At 50.9% G+C, this 21,156-nt stretch overlaps 1 protein-coding gene and 1 long non-coding RNA gene across 4 annotated transcripts; both read left to right on the top strand.

Annotated features, from left to right (window-relative positions):
- Positions 1-4,411: 4,411 nt before the first annotated feature.
- Positions 4,412-6,479, top strand: LOC127672406 (uncharacterized). The gene is made up of 3 exons (XR_007974985.1): positions 4,412-4,580; positions 4,709-4,863; positions 6,030-6,479. It is a non-coding gene; the product is annotated as an uncharacterized LOC127672406 (long non-coding RNA).
- Positions 6,480-7,262: 783 nt separating this feature from the next.
- Positions 7,263-20,244, top strand: Hnrnpl (heterogeneous nuclear ribonucleoprotein L). 3 transcript variants are annotated; one of them, XM_052167406.1, is made up of 13 exons: positions 9,322-9,594; positions 11,475-11,593; positions 12,024-12,261; positions 12,360-12,447; positions 13,364-13,458; positions 13,543-13,615; positions 16,692-16,763; positions 16,875-17,155; positions 18,160-18,281; positions 18,572-18,773; positions 19,261-19,318; positions 19,427-19,522; positions 19,881-20,244. In XM_052167406.1, the coding sequence occupies exons 1-13, from the start codon at positions 9,337-9,339 to the stop codon at positions 19,937-19,939; spliced, it is 1,761 nt and encodes a 586-aa protein (XP_052023366.1). In that variant the 5' UTR covers positions 9,322-9,336; the 3' UTR covers positions 19,940-20,244. The 3 variants fall into 3 exon arrangements, with proteins under 3 accessions (XP_052023367.1, XP_052023366.1, XP_052023365.1); XM_052167407.1 differs by lacking the exon at positions 9,322-9,594 and adding an exon at positions 7,263-7,336 and having other exon boundaries at positions 16,692-17,155; XM_052167405.1 differs by having other exon boundaries at positions 16,692-17,155.
- Positions 20,245-21,156: the final 912 nt, after the last annotated feature.

Here is a 21,156-nt window from a genome sequence, read left to right as displayed (position 1 = left end):
CAGAACTCTGACCTCCAGAATTGTGAGCAGATAAATTCCTGCTGTCTTAAGACACCAAGGTAGTAATAATAATAATAATGATAATGGTAATAATAAATTATAAAATGTACTGACTGGGAATGGTGGTGCAGACCTGTAATCCCAGCACTTGTGAGGAAGAAGTAGGAGGACAGGAGACTGAGGCTTGCCTGGGATGCCTGACTCAGTAATGAAGCTCTTACCTAGAATTCGTCAGCAAAGGGCTGTGGGCAAGGCTCAGTGGCACAGTGCCTGCCTAGAGGCCACCGTTAAGGAGCTGGAGTGTGGCCTGGTGGTAAGGTGTTTGCCTTGCATGCTTGAGGCTGTAGTTTTTATTACCATCAACATACACACACACCACACACACACACACACACACACACAGGTCAGTGCTGGAGGGCTGTCTCAGTTAACAGCACTGACTGTTCATCTAGAGAACCACCAGGATCCAATTCCCAGCACCCACATGGCAGTCCAAAACACTCTATAACTCCAGTTCTAGGGTCTCTAGGGAGACCCTCTGGCCTCCACTAGTATCAGACATACATGTGATACACAGACATACATGCAGGCAAGGCACCTATACACGTAAACATTTTAAATACCTTTAAAATATAAGTGAAACGGTTCTAAATGAGCAGATGTGCATATTAAGTTGATAAAGGTATTTGCGTGTTTCTGAATTATGTGAATCATCCTAACAAGTCAACTAAGTCCATGGTGTGCCCATGGGAATCTGGGAGCCCACTGGCCAGATAGACAGTGTATTACCTGAAACCCAAGACTGGTCCTGAAGCAGCAGAAATTGGGTGCGTCCTGTAGACCCAAGCTCATTATCTGTGGGAGCTGCAGCTAACTCCAGATAGTGTCAGGATTGGGTTAAATTATAGGACACCCATCTTTATTGGCATGGACTTTCTTGATGTATGTGTGGGAAACCTTTATACACATCTGGTGTCTGAAGTGTGTGAATTGTGTGGGAGTGGGAAAAATGTCTTTTTTTTTTTTTTTTTTTTTTTTTTTTTTTTTTTTTTGAGATGGGGTGAAGCCCTGGCTGTCCTGGAATCCGCTCTCAGACCAGGCTGGCTTTGAACTCAGGGATCTGGTTACCTCTGCCTCCCAAGTGCCGGAATGAAAAACATGTGCTACCCTCCTCAGCCCCCCCCCCTACCTCTTTTGTTTTATAGAAAAATGAGGAAATCTTCTTGCAGATGGATCAGACAATGATTCATGACATACAGCAGAAGAAGGGGCAGCCAAAGAATTACTTGGGCCACATCTGTGTGCATGGCTTGTTGCGATAACACCCTGACCAAAAGCAACCTGAAGGAGGGAAGGGTTTATTTTGGTTTAAGGTTCTAGAAGACTACACGGTGGCGGCGAAGGCATGGCGGGAAGAGTGGGGAGCCGAGAGATCACGTCTCCAGCCATTCACAGAAAGCACAGCGAACCGGAGGGAGGGGTCAGGTTGAGAAGCCGCAAATCCTTTCCTCAGTGACATACTTTTCGCAATAAAGCTCTGCCTCCTAAAAGTCCCGGAACCTCTCCAGACGGTGCCACCAACCAGGAGCCAAGTGTCCAAACATCTGAGCCCGTGGGGACATTCAAGCCACCACGACATCAAAACGTAAAACTTCTAAACATGCGTGCCTATCTAAAGAGGCAGCCGAAGAAGAACCACTTGGGCCACATCTGTGTGCATGGCTTGTGATAACAACAGCCTTCAGAAAGCAGAGACAGGGGGATTCCTTCTAGTTCTAAGCCAACCTGGCCTATGTAGTAAGACCCTAGCTTCAAAACCCAAGTAGACTCAGGAGGTGGCCCAGTGGTCTACATGCCTACTGTCCAAGAGTGAGGACCAAAGGGCAGGGCCTGGGGATGGCAGCAGGTACCCACAGCTGGCTCACTGGTCCGAAGCAGCAAGCTCTAGGTTCAGCAAGAGACCCTGTCTCAAAAAAAAAAAAAAATGTGAAGCTGGAGAGATGGGGCAGAGGTTAAGAGCACTCCGCTGGTCTTACAGAGGACCCAGGTTCTAGTCCCAGCACCCGCATGGCAGCTCACAACCTTCTCTAATTCAAGTTCCAGGGGATCCAACACCCTCTTCTGACCTCCATGGACACCAGGCACACACGTGCAAGCAAAACACTCACATAAAATGATTAAATATGGTGCTGCCCCCCAGCCCCAAAAGTAAAGGGTTCTGCTGCCAAGGCAGAAAGACAGACATGTCAGGTCCTTGTCCTTCTGGTCCTCTGACCTTCATATCTGTGCCATCAGACCTGTGAACATAAACACACACACCACCAGGAGGTGGTGGTAACATACCTTTAATCCCAGCCAGCACTGGGGAGGCAGAGTCAGGAGATCTCTGTGAGTTCGAGGCCAGCCTGGTCTACTGGGTGAGTTCCAGGACAGCCAGGGCTACACAGAGAAACCCTGTCAAAAAAAAAAAAAAAAAAAAAAAAAACCAAGACAAAACAAACAACAAAAAAGTAGAGAAAGTATTGAAGAATATTCCAGTATCAACCTGCACTGCATATCCATGTGCACACACACATACACCAGAGAGAGACAGACAGACAGACACACGCACAATATAAACAGACACGGTGGTACAATCCCAGACCCAGAGAAGATGAGACAAGAAGTCATTTGAGGCTATATCGTAAAACCCTGACTCAGTCAAACAAACAAAAGACCGTGTGTGTGTGTGTGTGTGTGTGTGTGTGTTTAGGTTTTTTACCCACAATTCCTGAATCATAACCCTGGACCTACTTCCTTGGGTAGTAGGTCACAATGACACAGGAGAAACAGAGTTCTGTGAAGCATTCACCAATCAGTTTGCACAAGGCAGGTTTTAGCTAAATCGGTGCTGCCCCTAAATGACTTAGAGATATGTAGCAAACCACACAGGCTTGTGAGGAACTGTACGGAAAATTTCGTACACTGAACATGATTGCAGTTTGGGTTTTCTGAGAATATATTTCTGTTAAGATTTGTTCACTAAGATTGGCACCAATTAGGCCCCACCCCCGTCTCAGAGAACATGCTTCTACCTGGCTGGTACAAAGGGGCTGGTCCTGGCTAGCCGCCACCATTAAGTTCTAGTCTGCCATAAGCCCTGGTTCTGTTATCAGGAAGAGAGACCGCAAAGCGAGTACTGGTATAATCCCAAGGTAACTGTGACGGTAACGTTGGCTGTGTAAATCTCCCAATTGTCTAAAATGACCAGACTTGCAGGTTCTTGTCTCTTTTGAGTTCCTGAGTGTAACGTGGGGCCGGGACCTTAAAGAGAAGTACAGATGACAGTGTATGTGACACACTAAAGACGGAATCCCATGTAATTCGTTACAAAGGGCTGTTTGTGGCTGCTTTTACACTATTAAAGACTTTCTTGGACTGGAGAGATGGCTCGGTGGTTAAGAGCACTGATTAAGGGCCCTGAGTTCAAATCCCAGCAACCACATGGTGGCTCACAACCATCTGTAATGAGATCGGGATGCCCTCTTCTAGTGTGTCGGAAGACAGCTACAGTGTACTTACATATAATAAATATATAATAAAAAAAGAAAGAAAGAAAAGAAAATGTTTTTGTTTTCTTGTTTTTTTAAAAAAAGAATTTGTTTTTCTTATTCCCCCAAGTGTTTGGAGTAAATTCGGTGGGAACTAAACAAGACTCTGTCCACGCATCCAACCCTTTGCCCCAGAGGAAGGAATGCTAGAAGGAAGGACAGAAGAATCTGAACCAACAGGGTTTTCTGGGTCTCCCTGTCTAGTCTGCTAGCAATCCTGCCCGGGCGAGCTTCATAAAACCTCAGAAAGGATTGTGCTGGCGGAAGAGCTTCCAGACAGCAGAGCGTCCTGTGGGAGGTGGCCCCGCGGTAGTCTATGTGCCTAGCAAGTCCTGCCTTATACTAGATTCAACTAGTAGAGGAAAACACACACACACACACACCCTAAACAGCCAAATATATTACATAGTATAGGAGCTACAGGATTCCTCCTGCATTCCTTGTCCTGAGCCCCATCCGTTGCCTAGCAAATTTAGCAACCATGGAAGGTGGTAGTGGTATACTGGATTGCTTTAACTGTCAATTTGACACAGCCCAGAGTCACCCAAGAAGGTACTCCCAACTAAGACATTGACCAGATGAGATAGGCCTGTGGGCTTGTCTGTGGGGCGGGAGTGGGAGATGGGGTAGGGTGGGGGACAACATTCCTTAGGAAGGTGGTCCAGGGCCTTATAAGGAAACTACTCCAGCTCGAGCCCAATCGAGCAGGCTCGCTGTACTCTTCCACTGTTTCCGCTTGAGTTCCTGCCACGCCCTTCCTCATGACGGATGCTTGTGAAAGTGAAACGAACCCTTTCTTTCCACTGACTTGCTTTATGGTGTTTTACGGCAGCCACAGAAAGGGAAAAGGACAGATGGGACCCTGGTTTCTACACTGCGCTCCTATATTTGTATCACTGTAGCCAAAATATCCAACAGTTACAGTTTAAAGAAAGAAAGCCTGATTTGGGCTCAGCATTTCAGAGTGGTCCACGCCATCCTGGCCAGAAGGTATAGGGGGACCACTCGATTCATGGAGGTGCAAGTGGGTAGCAGAGGCTACCAGCGAGCAAGACAGGAATCAGCAACAAAGTCCTAACTGCCCTGTTCCCAATGACCTAATGACCCACTTCCCTCAGACAGGCCTCAGCTTCCAAAGCTTCCCCAAGTGGCATCCACCAGCCAGAAAATGAGAGCTCCACAACAGGAACCAACGAGGGACATTGCACACTGAAACAATAACATGGGCAGAAACACAGAAGAAGCCTGTGTGTGACTTGTCACCGACTGCTGTGTAAGTGGGGAAGCAGTCTTGGGACTGAGCCCTTAATCTAAGGGTCCTGACACTATACTCAAGTCGACAGTGTCAGAATACTGTCGGAACTGAATCCAGGTAGAGGAACACGAGCTGGTGTCTGAGATGGAATTACTTGCTTGATGGTGGGAGATGTGTGTGTATGTGTGTGTGTGTGTGTATGTGTGTGTGTGTGTTTTATACACATGCGGCCACCATAGCCAGCAGAGTAACAGTGCAAGGGGAGCAAGAAGGTAGTTCGTTTCAACACTACTAAGTAAATAGTCAGCATTGGTTCAAACTTTGAGAGTCTGACTCCAAGTAATTTACTTTAGGCATGTTTACGCACAGCACCATTTGACAAGAAATTCCCTGGCAATAATTAACCCAGATTCATGTGCACAGTAAAGTTTAAGGAGCAACTTTTTTGAAACTCTTTGTAAAGTGCATGTGACATCTTCCATGGCAATGGGGGTCTATAAATAGATTCCATGTGATACCGTCTATAAAAATGGGTTCTACAGATTGACAAGCACATGACAAGGGTCTGGGGGAGGATCTGGTGTGGCCTTGGCCACACAGAGAGCACAAAAGGCACCCGGCTATTCTCCACCCCCAGCATTCTGGGCTGAAACCAGGTTACATCTCTATCTTTTTCCTCTTTTGTTTTTTAAATTTTTATTTATTTATTTTTTTATTGGTTTTTTTGGATTTGGTTTTTTCAAGACAGGGTGTCTGTGTATAGACCTGGCTGTTCTGGAACTCACTCTGTAGACCAGGCTGGCCTCGAACTCAGAAATCCGCCTGCCTCTGCCTCCCAGAGTGCTGGGATTACAGGCGTGCGCCACCACCGCCCGGCTTATTTTTTTTAAAGACTTATTTATTTATTTATTTATTGTTATATGTGAGTACACAGTAGCTGTCTTCAGACACACCAGAAGAGGGCATCAGATCTCATTACAGATGGCTGTGAGCCACCATGTGGTGGCTGGAATTTGAACCCAGGATCTTCGGTTCCGAACAGTCATTGCTCTTAACCACAGAGCCAGTTGCAGTCAGGGAACAGGGTTAGGGTTAGGGTTAGGAACAGCTTTGTGGAGTCTCAGTGGGTCTCTCTGGCTGTATTATTTTGATTTTCATTCTCTCTCTCTCTTTTTTCTGAGAAGACTGGATCTCATGCACCTCAGGTGGCTGGTTCCCAACTCACTAGGAGTGGAGGATGACCTTGTACTCAGTTCTCCCGGAACTGAGGCGTGAGGAGCGAGGTGTGGTGGCAGCAGCCCTGAACTTCCGGCTAGGAGGCAGGGTTTAAAGGTTAGACTACATCAAGCAGTGGCTTTGTTAGCTGAGCTGGCTTTGTCCCTGTACCTCTAGCGAGGATTAGCCAGTTTAGCAGGCCAACGACAAGGAGGCTCATTTCATAACCCTTTCTGTCCCAGTGTGGTCGCCCGCCCTCCAGGTCACCCTTAGGGCAAAGAGTCCCAGTCTCCTGGCCTGCCTGCTTTACTTCTTTCCTAGGCTCTAACCTTGGGAATAAAAACAGAGAGTTTCTGTGATAGGGCAGTTGTTGTCCACACCTGGGTTCTCTCAGGGCGTATATATAATTAATACTGTGAGTAGGCTTAGGTACTAAAATAGCTAAGAGGCCAAAGGCAGTTGGATGAAAAGGAGCAAAGACAGGACCAACAACCAGGCCAGACTTGGTTGTTGTTTGGCTCAGCCCTTAAAAGCACCTGTTGCTTCTGAAGAGGGCCGGGGTTTCAATCCCAAGCACCCACATGTCAGCTCACAACTGGCCGGTGGGGGAGAGGGAGGCCTCCAGTACCTGGTAATCTGACCTTCCTCTGACCTCGGCAGGTAGAGAATCAGCAGATTTGGGTTGGTGTGGGTGGACAGGAGTTGTGAGTCAGATGACCTGCGTGTGGTCTAGATATGTCGCCCCAAACTGTCCTTACACTCCAAACTCCCTGCCTCAGCTGCATAGCTGAACCTGGGCGTGGGGTCTAACCCCTGTGCTTAACTAAGGTTCTCTAGTGTTCTCTGATAGACACACAGACATCACCCTGCATCAGTTTCCATGTCAGACACTTAGCAGCGGTGGCATCTTAGGCCCTCTGAGCCTGCTCACTCATCTGTACAACAAACATGTCCACATTTATCTCCCAAACACTCAGCAAATGGAGAAAACTGCCCCGTACACTTCGGTTTTCTGTACACATCAGCAACTGGGGGACTTATTTTCCTGGCCAGGGTGGAAAGTGGGACGGAAGGTGAGCAAGAACGTGGAGCTAGGACAACTCAGCTCACCGTTCTTCGCATTCCGTTCTAGATTCGGTGTCTTCCTCAGTTCCCCTCCTTTCCCCCAGTGAAAAGAGGTCGTGGTCCCTTTAAGGTCCGCCCCTCCCTCCCCCAAAACTTCCCAGTGTCTGCTCTTTACGATCCCGGACGGCCGGCCAAGCTCGCCGCCGAGCTGGTAGGGGACAGGGCCAAGGGGTCGGGGAGGGACGTGGCGGGGTGGGGGCACCAGCGGGAAGCACGTCTCTGCGCCGGCGGGAGGGCGGGGGACAGGCTGCGGGAGCCGCGGGCACGGGCACCGCTGGTGCCCCGGGCGTGCGCGGTCTCCGAGCCGCTCGCACTGTACAGGACCTAGCCTAGTGCGGCCAGCGCGCCCGAGTGAGGGGCGTCGGGGCCCGGCCGGGGGAGGATAGGAGACCTCCCGCTCCCCTCCCCCACCACCGCCTCTGACGTCGACGCGGGACCCCGCCCTTCTGCGGGAGCGGCCCGCCCCCTCCCCGCCCCCCGCGCGTCACCTGCTGCGCCGTGGCAGCGTACCCCATGTTGGGAGTTCCTTCTTTGGAACTGTGTCCCGTGAAATGGATGAAGGTCCATGTATATCCTCATCAGCCTCCACCGCTTCCAAACTTTTTTAATTGGAGAATCCCTGTGTAGCCCAGGGTAGCCCAGAACTCAAAGCGATCCTGCCTGACTCCAGAGCGCTGGAATTGCAGGCTTGCAACCACCACGCCACGCTCAAAACTTATCCCAACACACGGGGTTCCGTTCTCTGTGCCTTTACTCACATTTCAAACTTAGTCCCAAGTGGATATCCGCCTGGGGAATGACCTGGTAGAAAGGTGCCACAGCACGTTTTGGGGCGGCCTGTGAATCTTATACTGTCCAAAGACGTGTGTGTGTGTGTGTGTGCCTGTATGTGTGTGTGGGGGGAAGGGGGGGAGGAATGCGTCTCGTCTGTGCTAGGCAAGCGCTCCGTTGCTGAGCTACGTCCCAGAGTCTATGTGACTCTATATAAAGCCTCAGGACCGGACCGTGGTCAGGATCCGGATCCTCGATCAGCACGTTCCCCGTCCGCTGGCTACCCGGCGGGCAATGGCCCGCGTGGCAGCTCTCAGGGAAGAGACAATCGCTTCAGGGCAGCCTCCAAGGAGCGAGTCTAAGCCACAGAGAAACTCTCTAGGTCGAACAGTGCTCAGTTAGGTGCCAAGTGCGAACCGACTTGAACTATAAAGATCTACCGCCACGACTGAATTTAGAGTGAAATGACGGTCCCTGTCAGGGTCCGAAGTGGGATGGCAATGGATGCTTTATTAGTGAGGTGCTCATATTTGGAGGTTTTTTTAAAAATAATAACCTCCAGCTTAGGATAGGGTAGAGGGGAAGTAAACGTTCTAATGGGTTATAGCTGCTGCAAGCTGCTGCCTTGCTCTAGACTTCCGGAGCTTGCAAACAACAGACGTGAGAAAGACTGTCCGGGCACTCCAGTAGTTGCTTCCCTTACAGTCACCTCTTCTACAGAGGACCCCCCAAAGTACAGGAGCGCATGCGCCCTCACGGGGCCTGTTCCTAGATTGCGCCAAAGAGCGCGTACGGGCTCTCCTTTTTCGCCAATCAGAAGCTATCAGTCGTCCTACCATCTGGCAAGAGGGCATTCTTTCCACTCTCCATTGACCAATTGAGTGTTGACGTAGGAGACGGGCACCTGCGGGAACCATTGTAGGAACGCAGAAGGGAAGGCCTTTCTTGTGTCCCAGCGGGGTGGCGCGGGAAGATGCTCGTAGTGACTGGGAGACTCAAGGATTTCAGAGTGACCGATTAGCTAGGAAACCAATGAGAACGGGAAGGAGGCGGAGCTTCGGAGGCCCACTTCCATTTGCTGTCTGTGGGAAGGCGGAGCGATCCCAAAAATCTGGCCTATTAAATCAGAGTTTATTTTAAGGAGGTGGGGCCTGACGGAATGACTGGCAGGAAGCATTCACCTATAAGAAGTACAATTGGCAAATGGGGGCGGTCTTTCCAATAGAACGGCATGCGTTCTATCCAATAGAAATGAACCGTGAGAAACCTTCCCCTCCCCCCAAGATAGGGCCAGTGGCTCCCCCTATCGGGTGGGGGCGGCGAGTGACGGGCGTGTCCCTCCCCCAATGAGAGGCGGGGGGAGGCGGGTTCTGCGCCGCCATGTCGCGGAGGCTGCTGCCCCGGGCGGAGAAGCGGCGTCGGCGGCTCGAGCAGAGGCAGCAGCCGGACGAGCAGCTGAGGCGGGCGGGAGCGATGGTGAAGATGGCGGCGGCGGGCGGCGGAGGCGGCGGTGGTCGCTATTACGGCGGCGGCAACGAGGGAGGCCGAGCCCCTAAACGGCTGAAGACTGAAAACGCTGGCGACCAGCACGGAGGCGGCGGCGGCGGAGGATCCGGGGCGGCGGGCGGCGGCGGCGGGGTGAGGCTGGGGCTTTAGACTCCCGGAAGGAGGGGGAAATTTCGTACTTTAAAGCCATTTATTTTTACGGGGGAATCTCTGCGCACGCGCTGCAGCCCTCGCGCTTTTTGGTGGGTGGGGGAGGGGCAGTCGTTGGGCAAACGGCGGGGTTTGCGCGAGGACAGGCGCTTGCGCGTGCGCGCAATCCAAAGCGGGGCTTGAGGGGGCGGAGGAAGCGGCTGGCTCTGCAGGCACCGCACTGCGCAGGCGCCGCGGGCTGGCATGTGGGGGGCCCAGGCACGCGGCCGGGCCGTTTTTTTTTTTTTTTCTTTATCCCTTTTTTTTCCCCCCCCTTGTGTCCCTATGCGCAAGCGCGTTTCTACAACCACAGCTAGTGAGCGGGAAGCGTGTGGGCGGTGGCCTGACCCGGTCGCGTCCACATAAAAGTTCACTTGATGGAATTATAATACCCAGACTAAATTGTGAATCATCTTGCTTTGTGCATTGTAAAATGGAAGACGATTTGTGAAAGGCAGATTTAACTTTGGGAATTGAACCAAGCTTAGAAATTATCACTCGGTTTGCTTAGAGCTCCAGCGTTGGGGCATTGATAAACTAAATTATATTATGGTCCTGTGGCCATGCACGGGGACATTCGGCCTATTTAGTCTTCTGAAGGTCATAATTGCGATTTCTGGGTTAAGATGCAGTCTGCACTTTTGAAAGTTTTACTAAAGTCCTCCCGGTGGGCATGGAGTCACAGGCCTTTAATTTAACTCTTGGGTTTGCATACAAGGCTAGTGAGACTCCTCAAAAAGCCAAACAAACCGTGCTCTCTTCGGGCTGCTTCTTGTGCAGTAGGTATTTATCAGCTTCTCCCTGTTGTTAAGTCTCTGGAAGACATTTTAGTTGGGTCTATAAGTTAACTGCCAATCTAGCCAGTGAGGTGGAAGGAGAGGCCAGACTCCAGAAGGTGGTTCTCTGAACACCTCATGGGCTGTGTCGTGTGCCTTACCCCCTCCCTAATACATTAAGACGAGAGATTCCTCACATGCAGTGTTGGTCCTCTGAGATAGGGAATTTTATGGTCCTCCTTTACAAAGCAGGAAAGAACCTGGTAAGTTAGGTTGAGCCTCACCAGGGACAAACAGAACTAGGCTTAGAATTCGCTTGTGGCACGCCTTTAATCCCAGCACTAGGGGGGGCAGAGGCAGGCGGACTTCTGAGTTCGAGGCCAGCCAGGGCTACACAGAGAAACCCTGTCTGGCGGCAGGGGGAAAGATTTCAAGGTTGTGGAAGACAAACCTCTATGGGCCCAGAGTTCAGGAGAGATGGAGGAAGAAGCTCCCTCCTGAGCCCCAGAAACTGCCTGTGTGTGGTTGTGTGGGTGTGGAAAGATAGAGCCCCCGAGGAAAAGAGGAGGAGCTGTGGTAGCTCTCACAGGTTGGGATAACAGTTCAGTGTGGAAGACCTTGGCCTAGACAGTATAGGACGGGAAGGACATACTGTCCTGGAAGCCATGTGTCTTGAAGCACTTGGTCTTTCGCCCTGCCTGGCCTTGAAGGTGACTGCTTACAGTCACTCTTAATTAAATGGCTGCTGCTTGCCTAGGCAGAGAAAACACAAGAAGCTAGAGCGCTTGGATGGGGCAACTGTCAGGGCTCTTTCTTCCTGTGGGTGTGGTCCCTTTCCAGGCACTCTTCCTGTTGTACTTTGAGTTGGAGATAGATTCCAGGAAGAGTGTCATATGTGAGCCTCTGGCTCTTTCTGCACGTAGACTTCCTTAGAAGCTAAGCTTACCACTAAGCCTCAGGGTGGCACATGGCCAGCCACTCAGGGCTTACGGTGACCAATGGCAGTGTATTGGGGGTCCTTCTCACTTGTGACCTTCCTTTTTTCAGGAGAACTACGATGATCCCCACAAAACCCCTGCCTCCCCAGTTGTTCACATCAGGGGCCTGATTGACGGGGTGGTGGAAGCTGACCTTGTGGAAGCCCTGCAGGAGTTTGGACCCATCAGGTACTTCTGACGCCAGGGCTGTCTGGTCCTGGTCTGTAGCTGGATCCTGTGACTTGTCCTCAGAGGGTTCACGCTTCAGTGTTTCTTCAACTTTTAGTTCCTCGTTCCCCCATTTCTACCCCATGCCCGAGGCTGTAGTCAGAGCTCCTTTCTTCTAGTGATGTCTGGCTATTTGACCAGACCAGATGCTTGCTGTGAATAAGTGTAATAAAACTGCCCTAGATTTCTTCTCCCACAGAGTTGCCCAGGCAGTGATTGATTAGCACTGTGATTAGCTCAGCCTAGCAGTCTCTTCTAACGTGGGAGTGGGGCCTGGAGGATGATTGTGGCTTGGAGGGTTGGGGGTTGCTGTTTAGAAGAGCAGGAGTCGGTTCACAAAGTTGACTGGTTCCCTTCCCCAAGAGAACTGTAGCTTGCCTTCTCTCTGCAGCTATGTGGTGGTAATGCCAAAGAAGAGGCAGGCACTGGTAGAGTTCGAAGACGTGCTGGGGGCTTGTAATGCAGTAAACTACGCCGCAGACAACCAGATCTACATTGCTGGTCACCCTGCTTTTGTCAATTACTCTACCAGCCAGAAGATCTCTCGCCCAGGTGACTCTGATGACTCCCGGAGCGTCAACAGTGTGCTTCTGTTCACCATCCTGAACCCTATCTACTCTATAACCACGGTGAGTGCTGACGGCCACGTTGAGATCGCCTTCCCCTTGTCCCATCGCCATCCTCTGCCAGCCTTGGCCCCTTACCTTTCCTGTTTTTGCTTTTCTAGGATGTTCTTTACACGATCTGTAATCCTTGTGGTCCTGTCCAGAGAATTGTCATTTTCCGGAAGAATGGCGTTCAGGCTATGGTGGAATATCCTTTTCTGGGAAACCTGGTGTTCTTTGGTTCTCAGAGTTAGCGGTGGTGTGCGCCTTTAATCCCAGCACTCGGGAGGCAGAGGCAGGCAGATTTGAGTTTGAGGCCAGCCTGGTCTACAGAGAGAGTTCTAGAACAACCAAGGCTGTTAGAAAAACCCTGTCACGGAAAACCAAATAAAAAAGGCCAGGCACTGAGGCTTATAAAACAGCTGACAGCTGATCAGGGTGTGTTCTGGTGGGTTGCTGCTTTGTTCGGGTGGTCTGTGTACCCCTCATGAGAATTGAGCCCAGTGCTTCATGCAGCTGTGCAAGTGAGGCAAACCACTGGGCTGTATCCACCGTCCTCTCGTTTCTTGGAGGTGAATGGGTAAATTCTGTGTCAGAGGAGCTTAGTTAATGGGCAGAAATCAGACTACAGAATGATGGGAAAGGGGGAGAGGATTTTGTTGATAGGGTCAGCTTGGCCACATTGCTGTAAGAAGCCACCTTTAAAAGCAGGCAGGGAAAGCCGGGCATGTGGGCATGGTGGCGCATGCCTGTAATCCCAGCATTTGGGAGGCAGAGAAAGGCAGATTTCTGAGTTAGAGACCAGCCTGATCTACAGAGTGAGTTCCAGGACAGCCAGGGCTATACAGAGAAACCCTGTCTCGAAAAAACCAAATAAATAAATAAAAGGCAGGATATAGATTGCAGATGTGGGGTGCATGAGAGAGTGCTGCTGCTATCTCTGCTGAGGTTAGAATAAGGGTGCAGATCACAGTGAACCTAGCCAAAGACTGCTTCCTGAGCGCATTTCCTGGTCTGTGTCCATAGCTTGTTCCTGAGGCTGTAGGTGGTACTGTGTTGTTCTTGTTTTCTTGGGCAGTGTCCTTTTCCAAGCTCCACAGTGCTGCTTCCTTAAGTCCTCTCACATTTGATTCTGTGCAAAGTGCCCAGCGCGCCAAGGCCTCACTCAATGGGGCTGACATCTATTCCGGCTGTTGCACTCTGAAGATTGAGTATGCAAAGGTAGGACGGGGAAGTGACTACCCCGTGCTGGGTACCTGGTGAGATGAGGCCCAGACAGTTTCAGACTTTGTCTTGTCTCTGCAGCCTACGCGTTTAAACGTATTCAAGAATGATCAAGATACTTGGGACTACACCAACCCCAGCCTCAGTGGACAAGGTAATCAATCCCATGGCTACTTTGTTTTAAGTACACTGCCCGCCTCGCCTCTCCACTGGACTAGAGCGCTTGGTAGACCCAGGCTCAGGGTCATGTAATGCCATTGGGCTCCCTGTGGACATGGGAGTGCTGAGGCTGGGGCTTGGGCAGGGTGGGAACAGGGCATCGCTGAGAAGGAGGCTGGCAAGAAGGGCAGAAATGGGTAGCAGCTACAAATGATTCTGCTGCCTTCGTTCCAGAGCCTGATTAGGGTTGCTGGAATCTCCATTCCCTGGAAGATGAGGAAAAGTCCCTCTCGGTCTCCATTGTCAAAGAGGGACTGAAGTGGGGGTGTCAGCAAGAAGGGGTGAGCTCGGCTAGGGTTTGGAAGCACAGACTCCAAACAAGTAGACCTTGTAGAGGTCAGACACGTGGGATAAGTTGAGGCAGACATCACTGTTCTCCTTTGTAGAGGGGACTCAGCATCTCTTCGGGGGCTACATGCACAGCTCCCTTTCTAGTGTTGTCAAGAATGGCTTGCCTTTGGTAAGCGGGTGAAGGATTATCTTTGAAAAACAGCGTCACCCCTGTGAAAATCAGCAAGATTGACCATCTCTTGGTCTGATAACGTCGGACTAGTTCTTGGGCTGTGGGAGGAGGCTTGATGGCTGACATTGCAGAGGCTATGGAAGGCCAGAGACTCACCCTACACTTGTAGGCGGGCCTGTCTTGCTTGTTTTGCAGCTAAGAACCAGTGGGCAGGGTGGGCTAGACTCTCCCAAGGACCCTCAGAATTGGCCCTCTGGGCCTGGCTGCTCCCTCCAAAGGTCAGAGGCAAATTATGACCAAATGAATGTACCAGAGCGGGCAATGGCATTACATGACTGCTGACAGAAACATGGCAACCAACCATTTCTTCTCCAAGGAACACAAATAGAAGATGTGCAGACCGGCAGGGGCTAGTAGCAGGGGCTGGCTGTGCATTGGTTTTGATGCCTCTCAGCTTGGGCTGATGAGGTAACCTGGAGTGAGGGCGGTGCTTGGCCACCCCCTCCGGAACCACACTTCAGCGGCTCTGCCTCTGCACATTGCGCACCAACACACAGGGTACAAAACCACTAGTCCTTCCTGGAGAACAGAACATGCAGCCTCCACCACGTTCCCAGAAACAGCTGCAGATTGAGCTCACTACATCAAGAACACCACACCGCGCTCCAAGGAACAGCTACAAGCACAAAGACAGAGGCAGACAGAGACAAAGAAAGAGACGCAACATGGCAGCAGACACTGCTTTTTTATTAAACATAAAAAAAAAGTCAAAATCCAAGCAAACTTGAACCCAAGAATGTACACAGAAGTAGGAAACACAGCCCAGAGCGCGCCCAGCCAGCCAGCGGTGCTCTTTTCGGAGAACGATTCGATTCATAGACTGAAGTAGATTCCATGGGCCTCCAGGACAATAGGATCCTCTCTCCATTCCTCGCCACGCAGGTTTTGATTTTTAAGTCCTTTGGTTTGGGGAGGGCCTTCTTTTTTTGCTTTTGTATTTTGATTTTTTTTTTCTGCAGTCATCGGCTGCCAACACAGTCTGCACCAACTGGAGATAAGAAATAAAAAGTTAAACCACAACAACAAAAAAAAACAGAAAACCAAACAGACCTAAAATCAAAACAGCTCAGAGGCACACAGTTACCTGCTGGTGGGTAACCGGGCACGCTACCAAGGCCAGAGCGCGAGCATAGTGGGGCCACTGGCACACTTCATACCAGGAGACACGCACATGGAGCGCTACACAGCCAGAAGCACCGCACTGCAGCACACTGAGGAGGTGACAACACGGAGGGACACTACCCACTTCATACACCTTCATTTCCACTTTTCTGGTATCTTCTGAGGACAGAACTTCTGAGCCAATTGTGATTTAATCAGAACAGTGACTTTAAAACGGTTCTTTAAAGAAAAATGTAGCGGATGTGTACGTGACTTGTATTTATGACTGTAAAACCATGTGATGCAGGGTCGCAGTGTATGTTTGATGGGACGCCATCTTTCAGAACTGTGCTAACTCACTGTTGAAGCGTCCAATGGTAAGAGAAAAATACAGATTTGTTTTTTTGTGACAAATGGACATTGTACTCTGTACTTCTGCTGTAAGTAGCCCTTTTCCATCTTTGTAATGACTTGAAAAACAAACTCAGGCAGGTGGCACAAAAGGGCGGTGGTTTCAAGCTCTGGGTCTTGGTGCCACCCAAACCTGGGCTGAGGTTCTGGCTCAGCCAGTTTTGCAAGTGTCCTAACTGCTCAGTGAAAGAGTAACTGCTCTAATTTCTTATCTGTAAAGTGGGGCTAAGAAACAGTACCTACCTCATAGGGTTGTTGTGAGGAACTCAAACTGTGATGTCTGTAAAGTGCTTACCTGTGTCTGGCACTTAAGCCCTGAACTAACGGTTAATTAAGAACTGCAGCTGGGGAGGGGGCTCTGCGCCATCTTGGGACTGAGATTGTTGATGCCTTGTACTACCTAACTGCTCTTTGAAACTGACTGTGCTCCTGCCCTGCTGGTCAGCACCTAGAGTCCTTCTCCAGATAGGTGGGATATGGAGGGTGGCTGGGCCCAGGGGTGGTAAGAGGCCTGGAGCGGAGCCTGGAGCTCCTGGGACATAGAGGCATTGTGGGCTAGTCACCTCATTTCTGTCACCTTGAATTGCTTAACTTGGTTGTTGCCCTTAATCTTTCTCCCTTCATTGGGAATTACTTCACAAAGCTGCCCTTCCTGTCCATATGTAATACACCCATGCTATCGTTCCCTAGATGGCCTGTGAGCTGGGCTGCTCCTGCCTGTTCCCTACTGTAAGCCATAACACAGGAATACAAGGGGTCCCAAAATCCTCAGCCAAGGAGGAGAGTGGCTCCCAGCTGGGAGACCTGGGCTTCATGCCCCTACCTCTACCTCTTAGGAAGGAGGCCCCAGCAGCCCTTCTAAGGAAGGAGTTTGTAGCTGTGCTCACAGAGCTCGATGGCCTTAAGATTGGCCTCTAGTCAGGACTCCAGGGATTCTTTCTTGAGTTCTATTCCTAACTCTGTTTTCAATCTACAGGTGACCCTGGCAGTAACCCCAACAAACGCCAGCGGCAGCCCCCTCTCCTGGGAGATCATCCCGCAGAATATGGTGAGGGCAGGGGGTTCCCCTCCGTGGACTCCCGTGGCTCATGTGCCCCTGCCCGTCGTCCGCCGCGAAAATTCTCACCCGTCCTCCCTCTCTTTCCTTCCCACCCCCCAGGAGGGCCCCATGGTGGGTACCACAGCCATTACCATGATGAGGGCTACGGGCCCCCCCCACCTCACTACGAAGGGAGAAGGATGGGCCCACCTGTGGGGGGTCACCGACGGGGCCCAAGTCGCTATGGCCCCCAGTATGGTCATCCCCCACCCCCTCCCCCACCACCCGACTATGGCCCCCACGCTGACAGCCCTGTGCTCATGGTCTATGGCTTGGATCAATCTAAGATGAACTGTGATCGAGTCTTCAATGTCTTCTGCTTATATGGCAATGTGGAGAAGGTGAGCTTTCTTTCCTTAAAGAGCTGATGGAGGCCCCGTGTGTCAGACAGAGGGGAAGGAGCCAGTGAGGTGCATCCTTTGTAGTGGTGTCTCTAGTGTCACAGACAGCCTGCTGCTTCATGAGAGCTTCAATGTTTGCAGTCCGTGTTACCCATGTTAGAGGGTCAAGTGCCTTATTTTAAAATTACTGAATAGTTAAGTCCTAAGAATATAGGTAGTAAAAACTGTAAAAATTGCCTCTGGATAGCTCCAGGTTATCTGGCAGCTCAAGGCCTTTCTGCATTATGTGCTGGAAAGTTGACTCCACCTGGCTAGTGGTATCTTAGAAAAAACTCGCATGGGCCCAGAGTCATTCAAGTGTATGCCTGGGCTCGATTCAAGTGTATGCCTGGGCTCGGTGCTCCTCCTAAGAGTTAATAGCAGCTCCGTGTCATGATGCACACCTACGCACTCAGGAGCCCAGGCCACAGAGTGAGACCTTTCAAAGAACACAGGGACACTGGCTTTGGAACAGGAGCATTAGTGCACTTTGTGTAGTGGTTTGAGGGTTTTCCTGCTGTATTAAAGCAGAAAGGAGGGACAGGTTAAATACCCTTCGTATGGAAGTCTGACCTGGCTGCTTGGCCTGGCTTCTCGGAGCCTCATATAAAGATGTTTGAGACTCAACACTTAGAAGGCCCAGGCAGGGTTCTTCCCTCGGCACTTTTATTGATATTGTGATGGAATATACAACATGTAATAGCAAAATGCAGCTGGCTGGCGTCGTGCTTCTGCATAGCCGGCTCCGTGCATCAGCTCTCCAGTGAGACACGCTGGGCTCCACCGCCCACGTGGACGGAGCTCACTGCAGGGGCCAGGCCCACTTTGGGGTTAAGTCTGATCCCCATTCACCTGTGAGGAAATGGAAGTCTAGAACCAGAGCAGGACTTAGCTTGTAGCTGTCGGGGGAGAGGACCCTGGCTGGCAAGTAGATGCTGGTGCTGAACTGCACTTTTCTCCCCAAGGTGAAGTTTATGAAAAGCAAGCCGGGGGCCGCCATGGTGGAGATGGCTGATGGCTACGCTGTGGACCGAGCCATTACTCACCTCAACAACAACTTCATGTTTGGACAGAAGATGAATGTCTGGTGGGTACTTGTTGCGGGCGGGGACAGGTTGGCGGGAAAAGATGGGCAGAGGGGTGTGACTAAGATCAGGGTGCTGGAATAGGCAGGGGTGGGTGTGGGGATAGGAGCCATGCTGTGCTTCCTGTGACGCCTGGGGAGGAAGGGGCTTAGGTTAGCTGCAGCACAGCTGTGCAGCAGTGAGTGCTAAAGCACCCAGCAATATCAGATAGGCCGGAGGCCAGCTGAGCCTCTGGGGCTGGCCCTAGAGGACAATTCAGCATGTAACAAAGACTTCCTTTCTTCCCTCTCAGTGTCTCCAAGCAACCAGCCATTATGCCCGGTCAGTCATACGGGCTAGAAGACGGATCCTGCAGTTACAAAGACTTCAGCGAGTCAAGGAACAATCGATTCTCCACTCCAGAGCAGGCAGCTAAGAACCGCATCCAACACCCTAGCAATGTACTGCACTTCTTCAATGCTCCCCTGGAGGTGACTGAGGAGAACTTCTTTGAGGTAGGTATAGGCATTATGGAACTGATCTGTCATGACATTGTCTTGAGTTGGGCTCATTTGGGACACAGCAAAAAAACAAAGCAAAACAAAAAAAAGGGGACAGAGTCTCCTCCTCATGGCTGCGGTAGGCAAGAGCAGATGCATACTGTGTCCGGGGTAGAGCTCTGCACTGCTTTCACACCTTGGCCAGGCAGTCATGATTTATTGGGTTACAACAAAGGCGACGCTTTGGGACTTGGGCAGAGGGAGCAAGGGGCCCACGGTGTTGCCAGCATTTCAGCAACGCCCATCTAATGTCATAGCATGGGTGGCCGTGGTGGCCAGGGTTGGGGTTTGAGGAACAGTCTGCTCCTTGTGCTGCCTCATTGGGAGGTGGGTTTCTCTGTGGGTCCCAGGCTGGTAGGGTACCGTCCGCACAAGATCGCAGTTGTCTGGTCTGCTTGAAGTCTTGCATATGATTTCTGAATTTTTTTACTTTCTGCACCAGATCTGCGATGAACTGGGAGTGAAGCGGCCAACCTCTGTCAAAGTATTTTCAGGCAAAAGTGAGTCCTCTTCCCCCAGCCCTCTGCAGCTGTGGGTGGGTGGTTGCTGGGAGGAGACTTCCCTTCTCCGGCCCTGCCTAACCCTCTGCCATCTCTTGTTTCATTCAGGCGAGCGTAGCTCCTCTGGGCTGCTGGAGTGGGACTCCAAGAGCGATGCCCTGGAGACCTTGGGCTTCCTGAACCATTACCAGATGAAAAACCCAAGTGAGTGTCTTGTGTGTCCTGCAGAATCTCCCTAGTGGCTTGGTGGCTTGTCTGGCTGCATGCCAGAGTCATCTTTCTACCCTCAAGATAGGACCCTGGAGACTGCCTTTGTCGCAGACACAGGCAGATGGGACTTGGTCACCAGGAGAGCAGTCTGATGACATTCTCCTGGGAGGCCAGCCTGGCTGCCAGGTTCCACCCACCTGATAGCTTGGGAATTGCTCCAACTTACGCTGGGTGGTGATGAGTTAGATCCCTGTAACTGACCTGCAGAGGAGGGCGCGTGGGTGCAGATTTGCGGTGGCTGGTCCAGGATCTCCAGAGGGCTCCAACCTGACATCTGTCCTCTTGTTTGCAGATGGCCCGTACCCATACACTCTGAAGTTGTGCTTCTCCACCGCACAGCACGCCTCCTAATTAGATGCTGGGAAGGAAGAGTCCATCCGAGCAGGAAAATGTTTCGTTCCTTTATGCTGTTGGTTTCTTTGGTTTTGTTTTGATTTATTTTTGCAGTTCTTTTTTCCTTTTAAATACTAGGTCAGTAGAGGCTTAACCACAACAGAAATGCTGGAACTCTGGAGGGGGGGAGGGGAACTGGTATCTCCCAAGATTAACCTTCACTTTTTAAAATGATTGTATGTGTGATTTTTTTTTTCCTGTTCATACATTTGTGCTGCCCATGTATCTTGGCACATTTCAATAAAATTGTTTGGAAAATAAAACTATTTGCTGGGGCTCCAAGGGTGGGGTGTGCTTTCCTCTCTCCCACTTAGCATTCTGGGGAGTGGTGGACCCAGCCTTGATAGGGACAGGATGGGCAATAAACAGGAAGTAGAGTCCAGTGGCAGGACTTTTTGTTTGTTTTTTGGATTTTCAAGACAGGGTTTCTCTGTGTACCCCTGGCTGTCCTGGAACTCACTCTGTAGACCAGGCTGGCCTGGAACTCAGAAATCGCCTACCTCTGCCTGCCAAGTGCTGGACTTAAAGGCGTGCGCCACCACTGCCTGGCCCAGGTGACATTCTTGAAGGCCACTGCCCAAGCCAGGTTCAGGTTCTAGTTAGTGATGGGAAGATGCTGACTTTGAGTACCACCTGTTCTTTAGGAAGTCCTGTGTGTATCGTATCAAATGTACAAACTCACGTACATGGATATGGCCAAACTTTGGGCCAGCAGTTGTAATCCCGGCACTCAGGCTGTAAGGGGCAGGTCTGAGTTCCAGGACAGCCAGGCTTACACCGAGAAAACCTGTCCTGAAGACAGTAGAGTTGGGGCACTATTGTGGAGTCCTGTTGGCCAAGTGCTTACCTTGAGGCTGATCTGCAGCACAAAATGGTTGCCAAACTCTGGGAAGACTCAGTGGCTTGGGGGGGAAATGCCTTGACCTGCTGAGTGTGTGTGTTGTCACTTGTCAAACGGAACAGTGTCAACTACTTTTTTTCTTCCTAGTTTAAGATGTAAGATATCTGAGTACTCATCTCCATGCACACCTGCATGCCAGAAGAGGGCATCAGATCCTATTATAGATGGTTGTGAGCCACCTTGTAGTTACCTGGAACTGAACCTAGGACTTTAGGAAATGCAGACAAAACCTCCAGCCCCTTTCCTAGTTTACACACACACAGCGCTTGGACAG

Source organism: Apodemus sylvaticus, chromosome 1, assembly GCF_947179515.1.
Source record: "Apodemus sylvaticus chromosome 1, mApoSyl1.1, whole genome shotgun sequence".
Taxonomy (NCBI): Eukaryota; Metazoa; Chordata; class Mammalia; order Rodentia; family Muridae; genus Apodemus; species Apodemus sylvaticus.
Note: the sequence above shows the minus strand (reverse complement) of the source record. Positions and strands in the feature narration are given on the sequence as shown.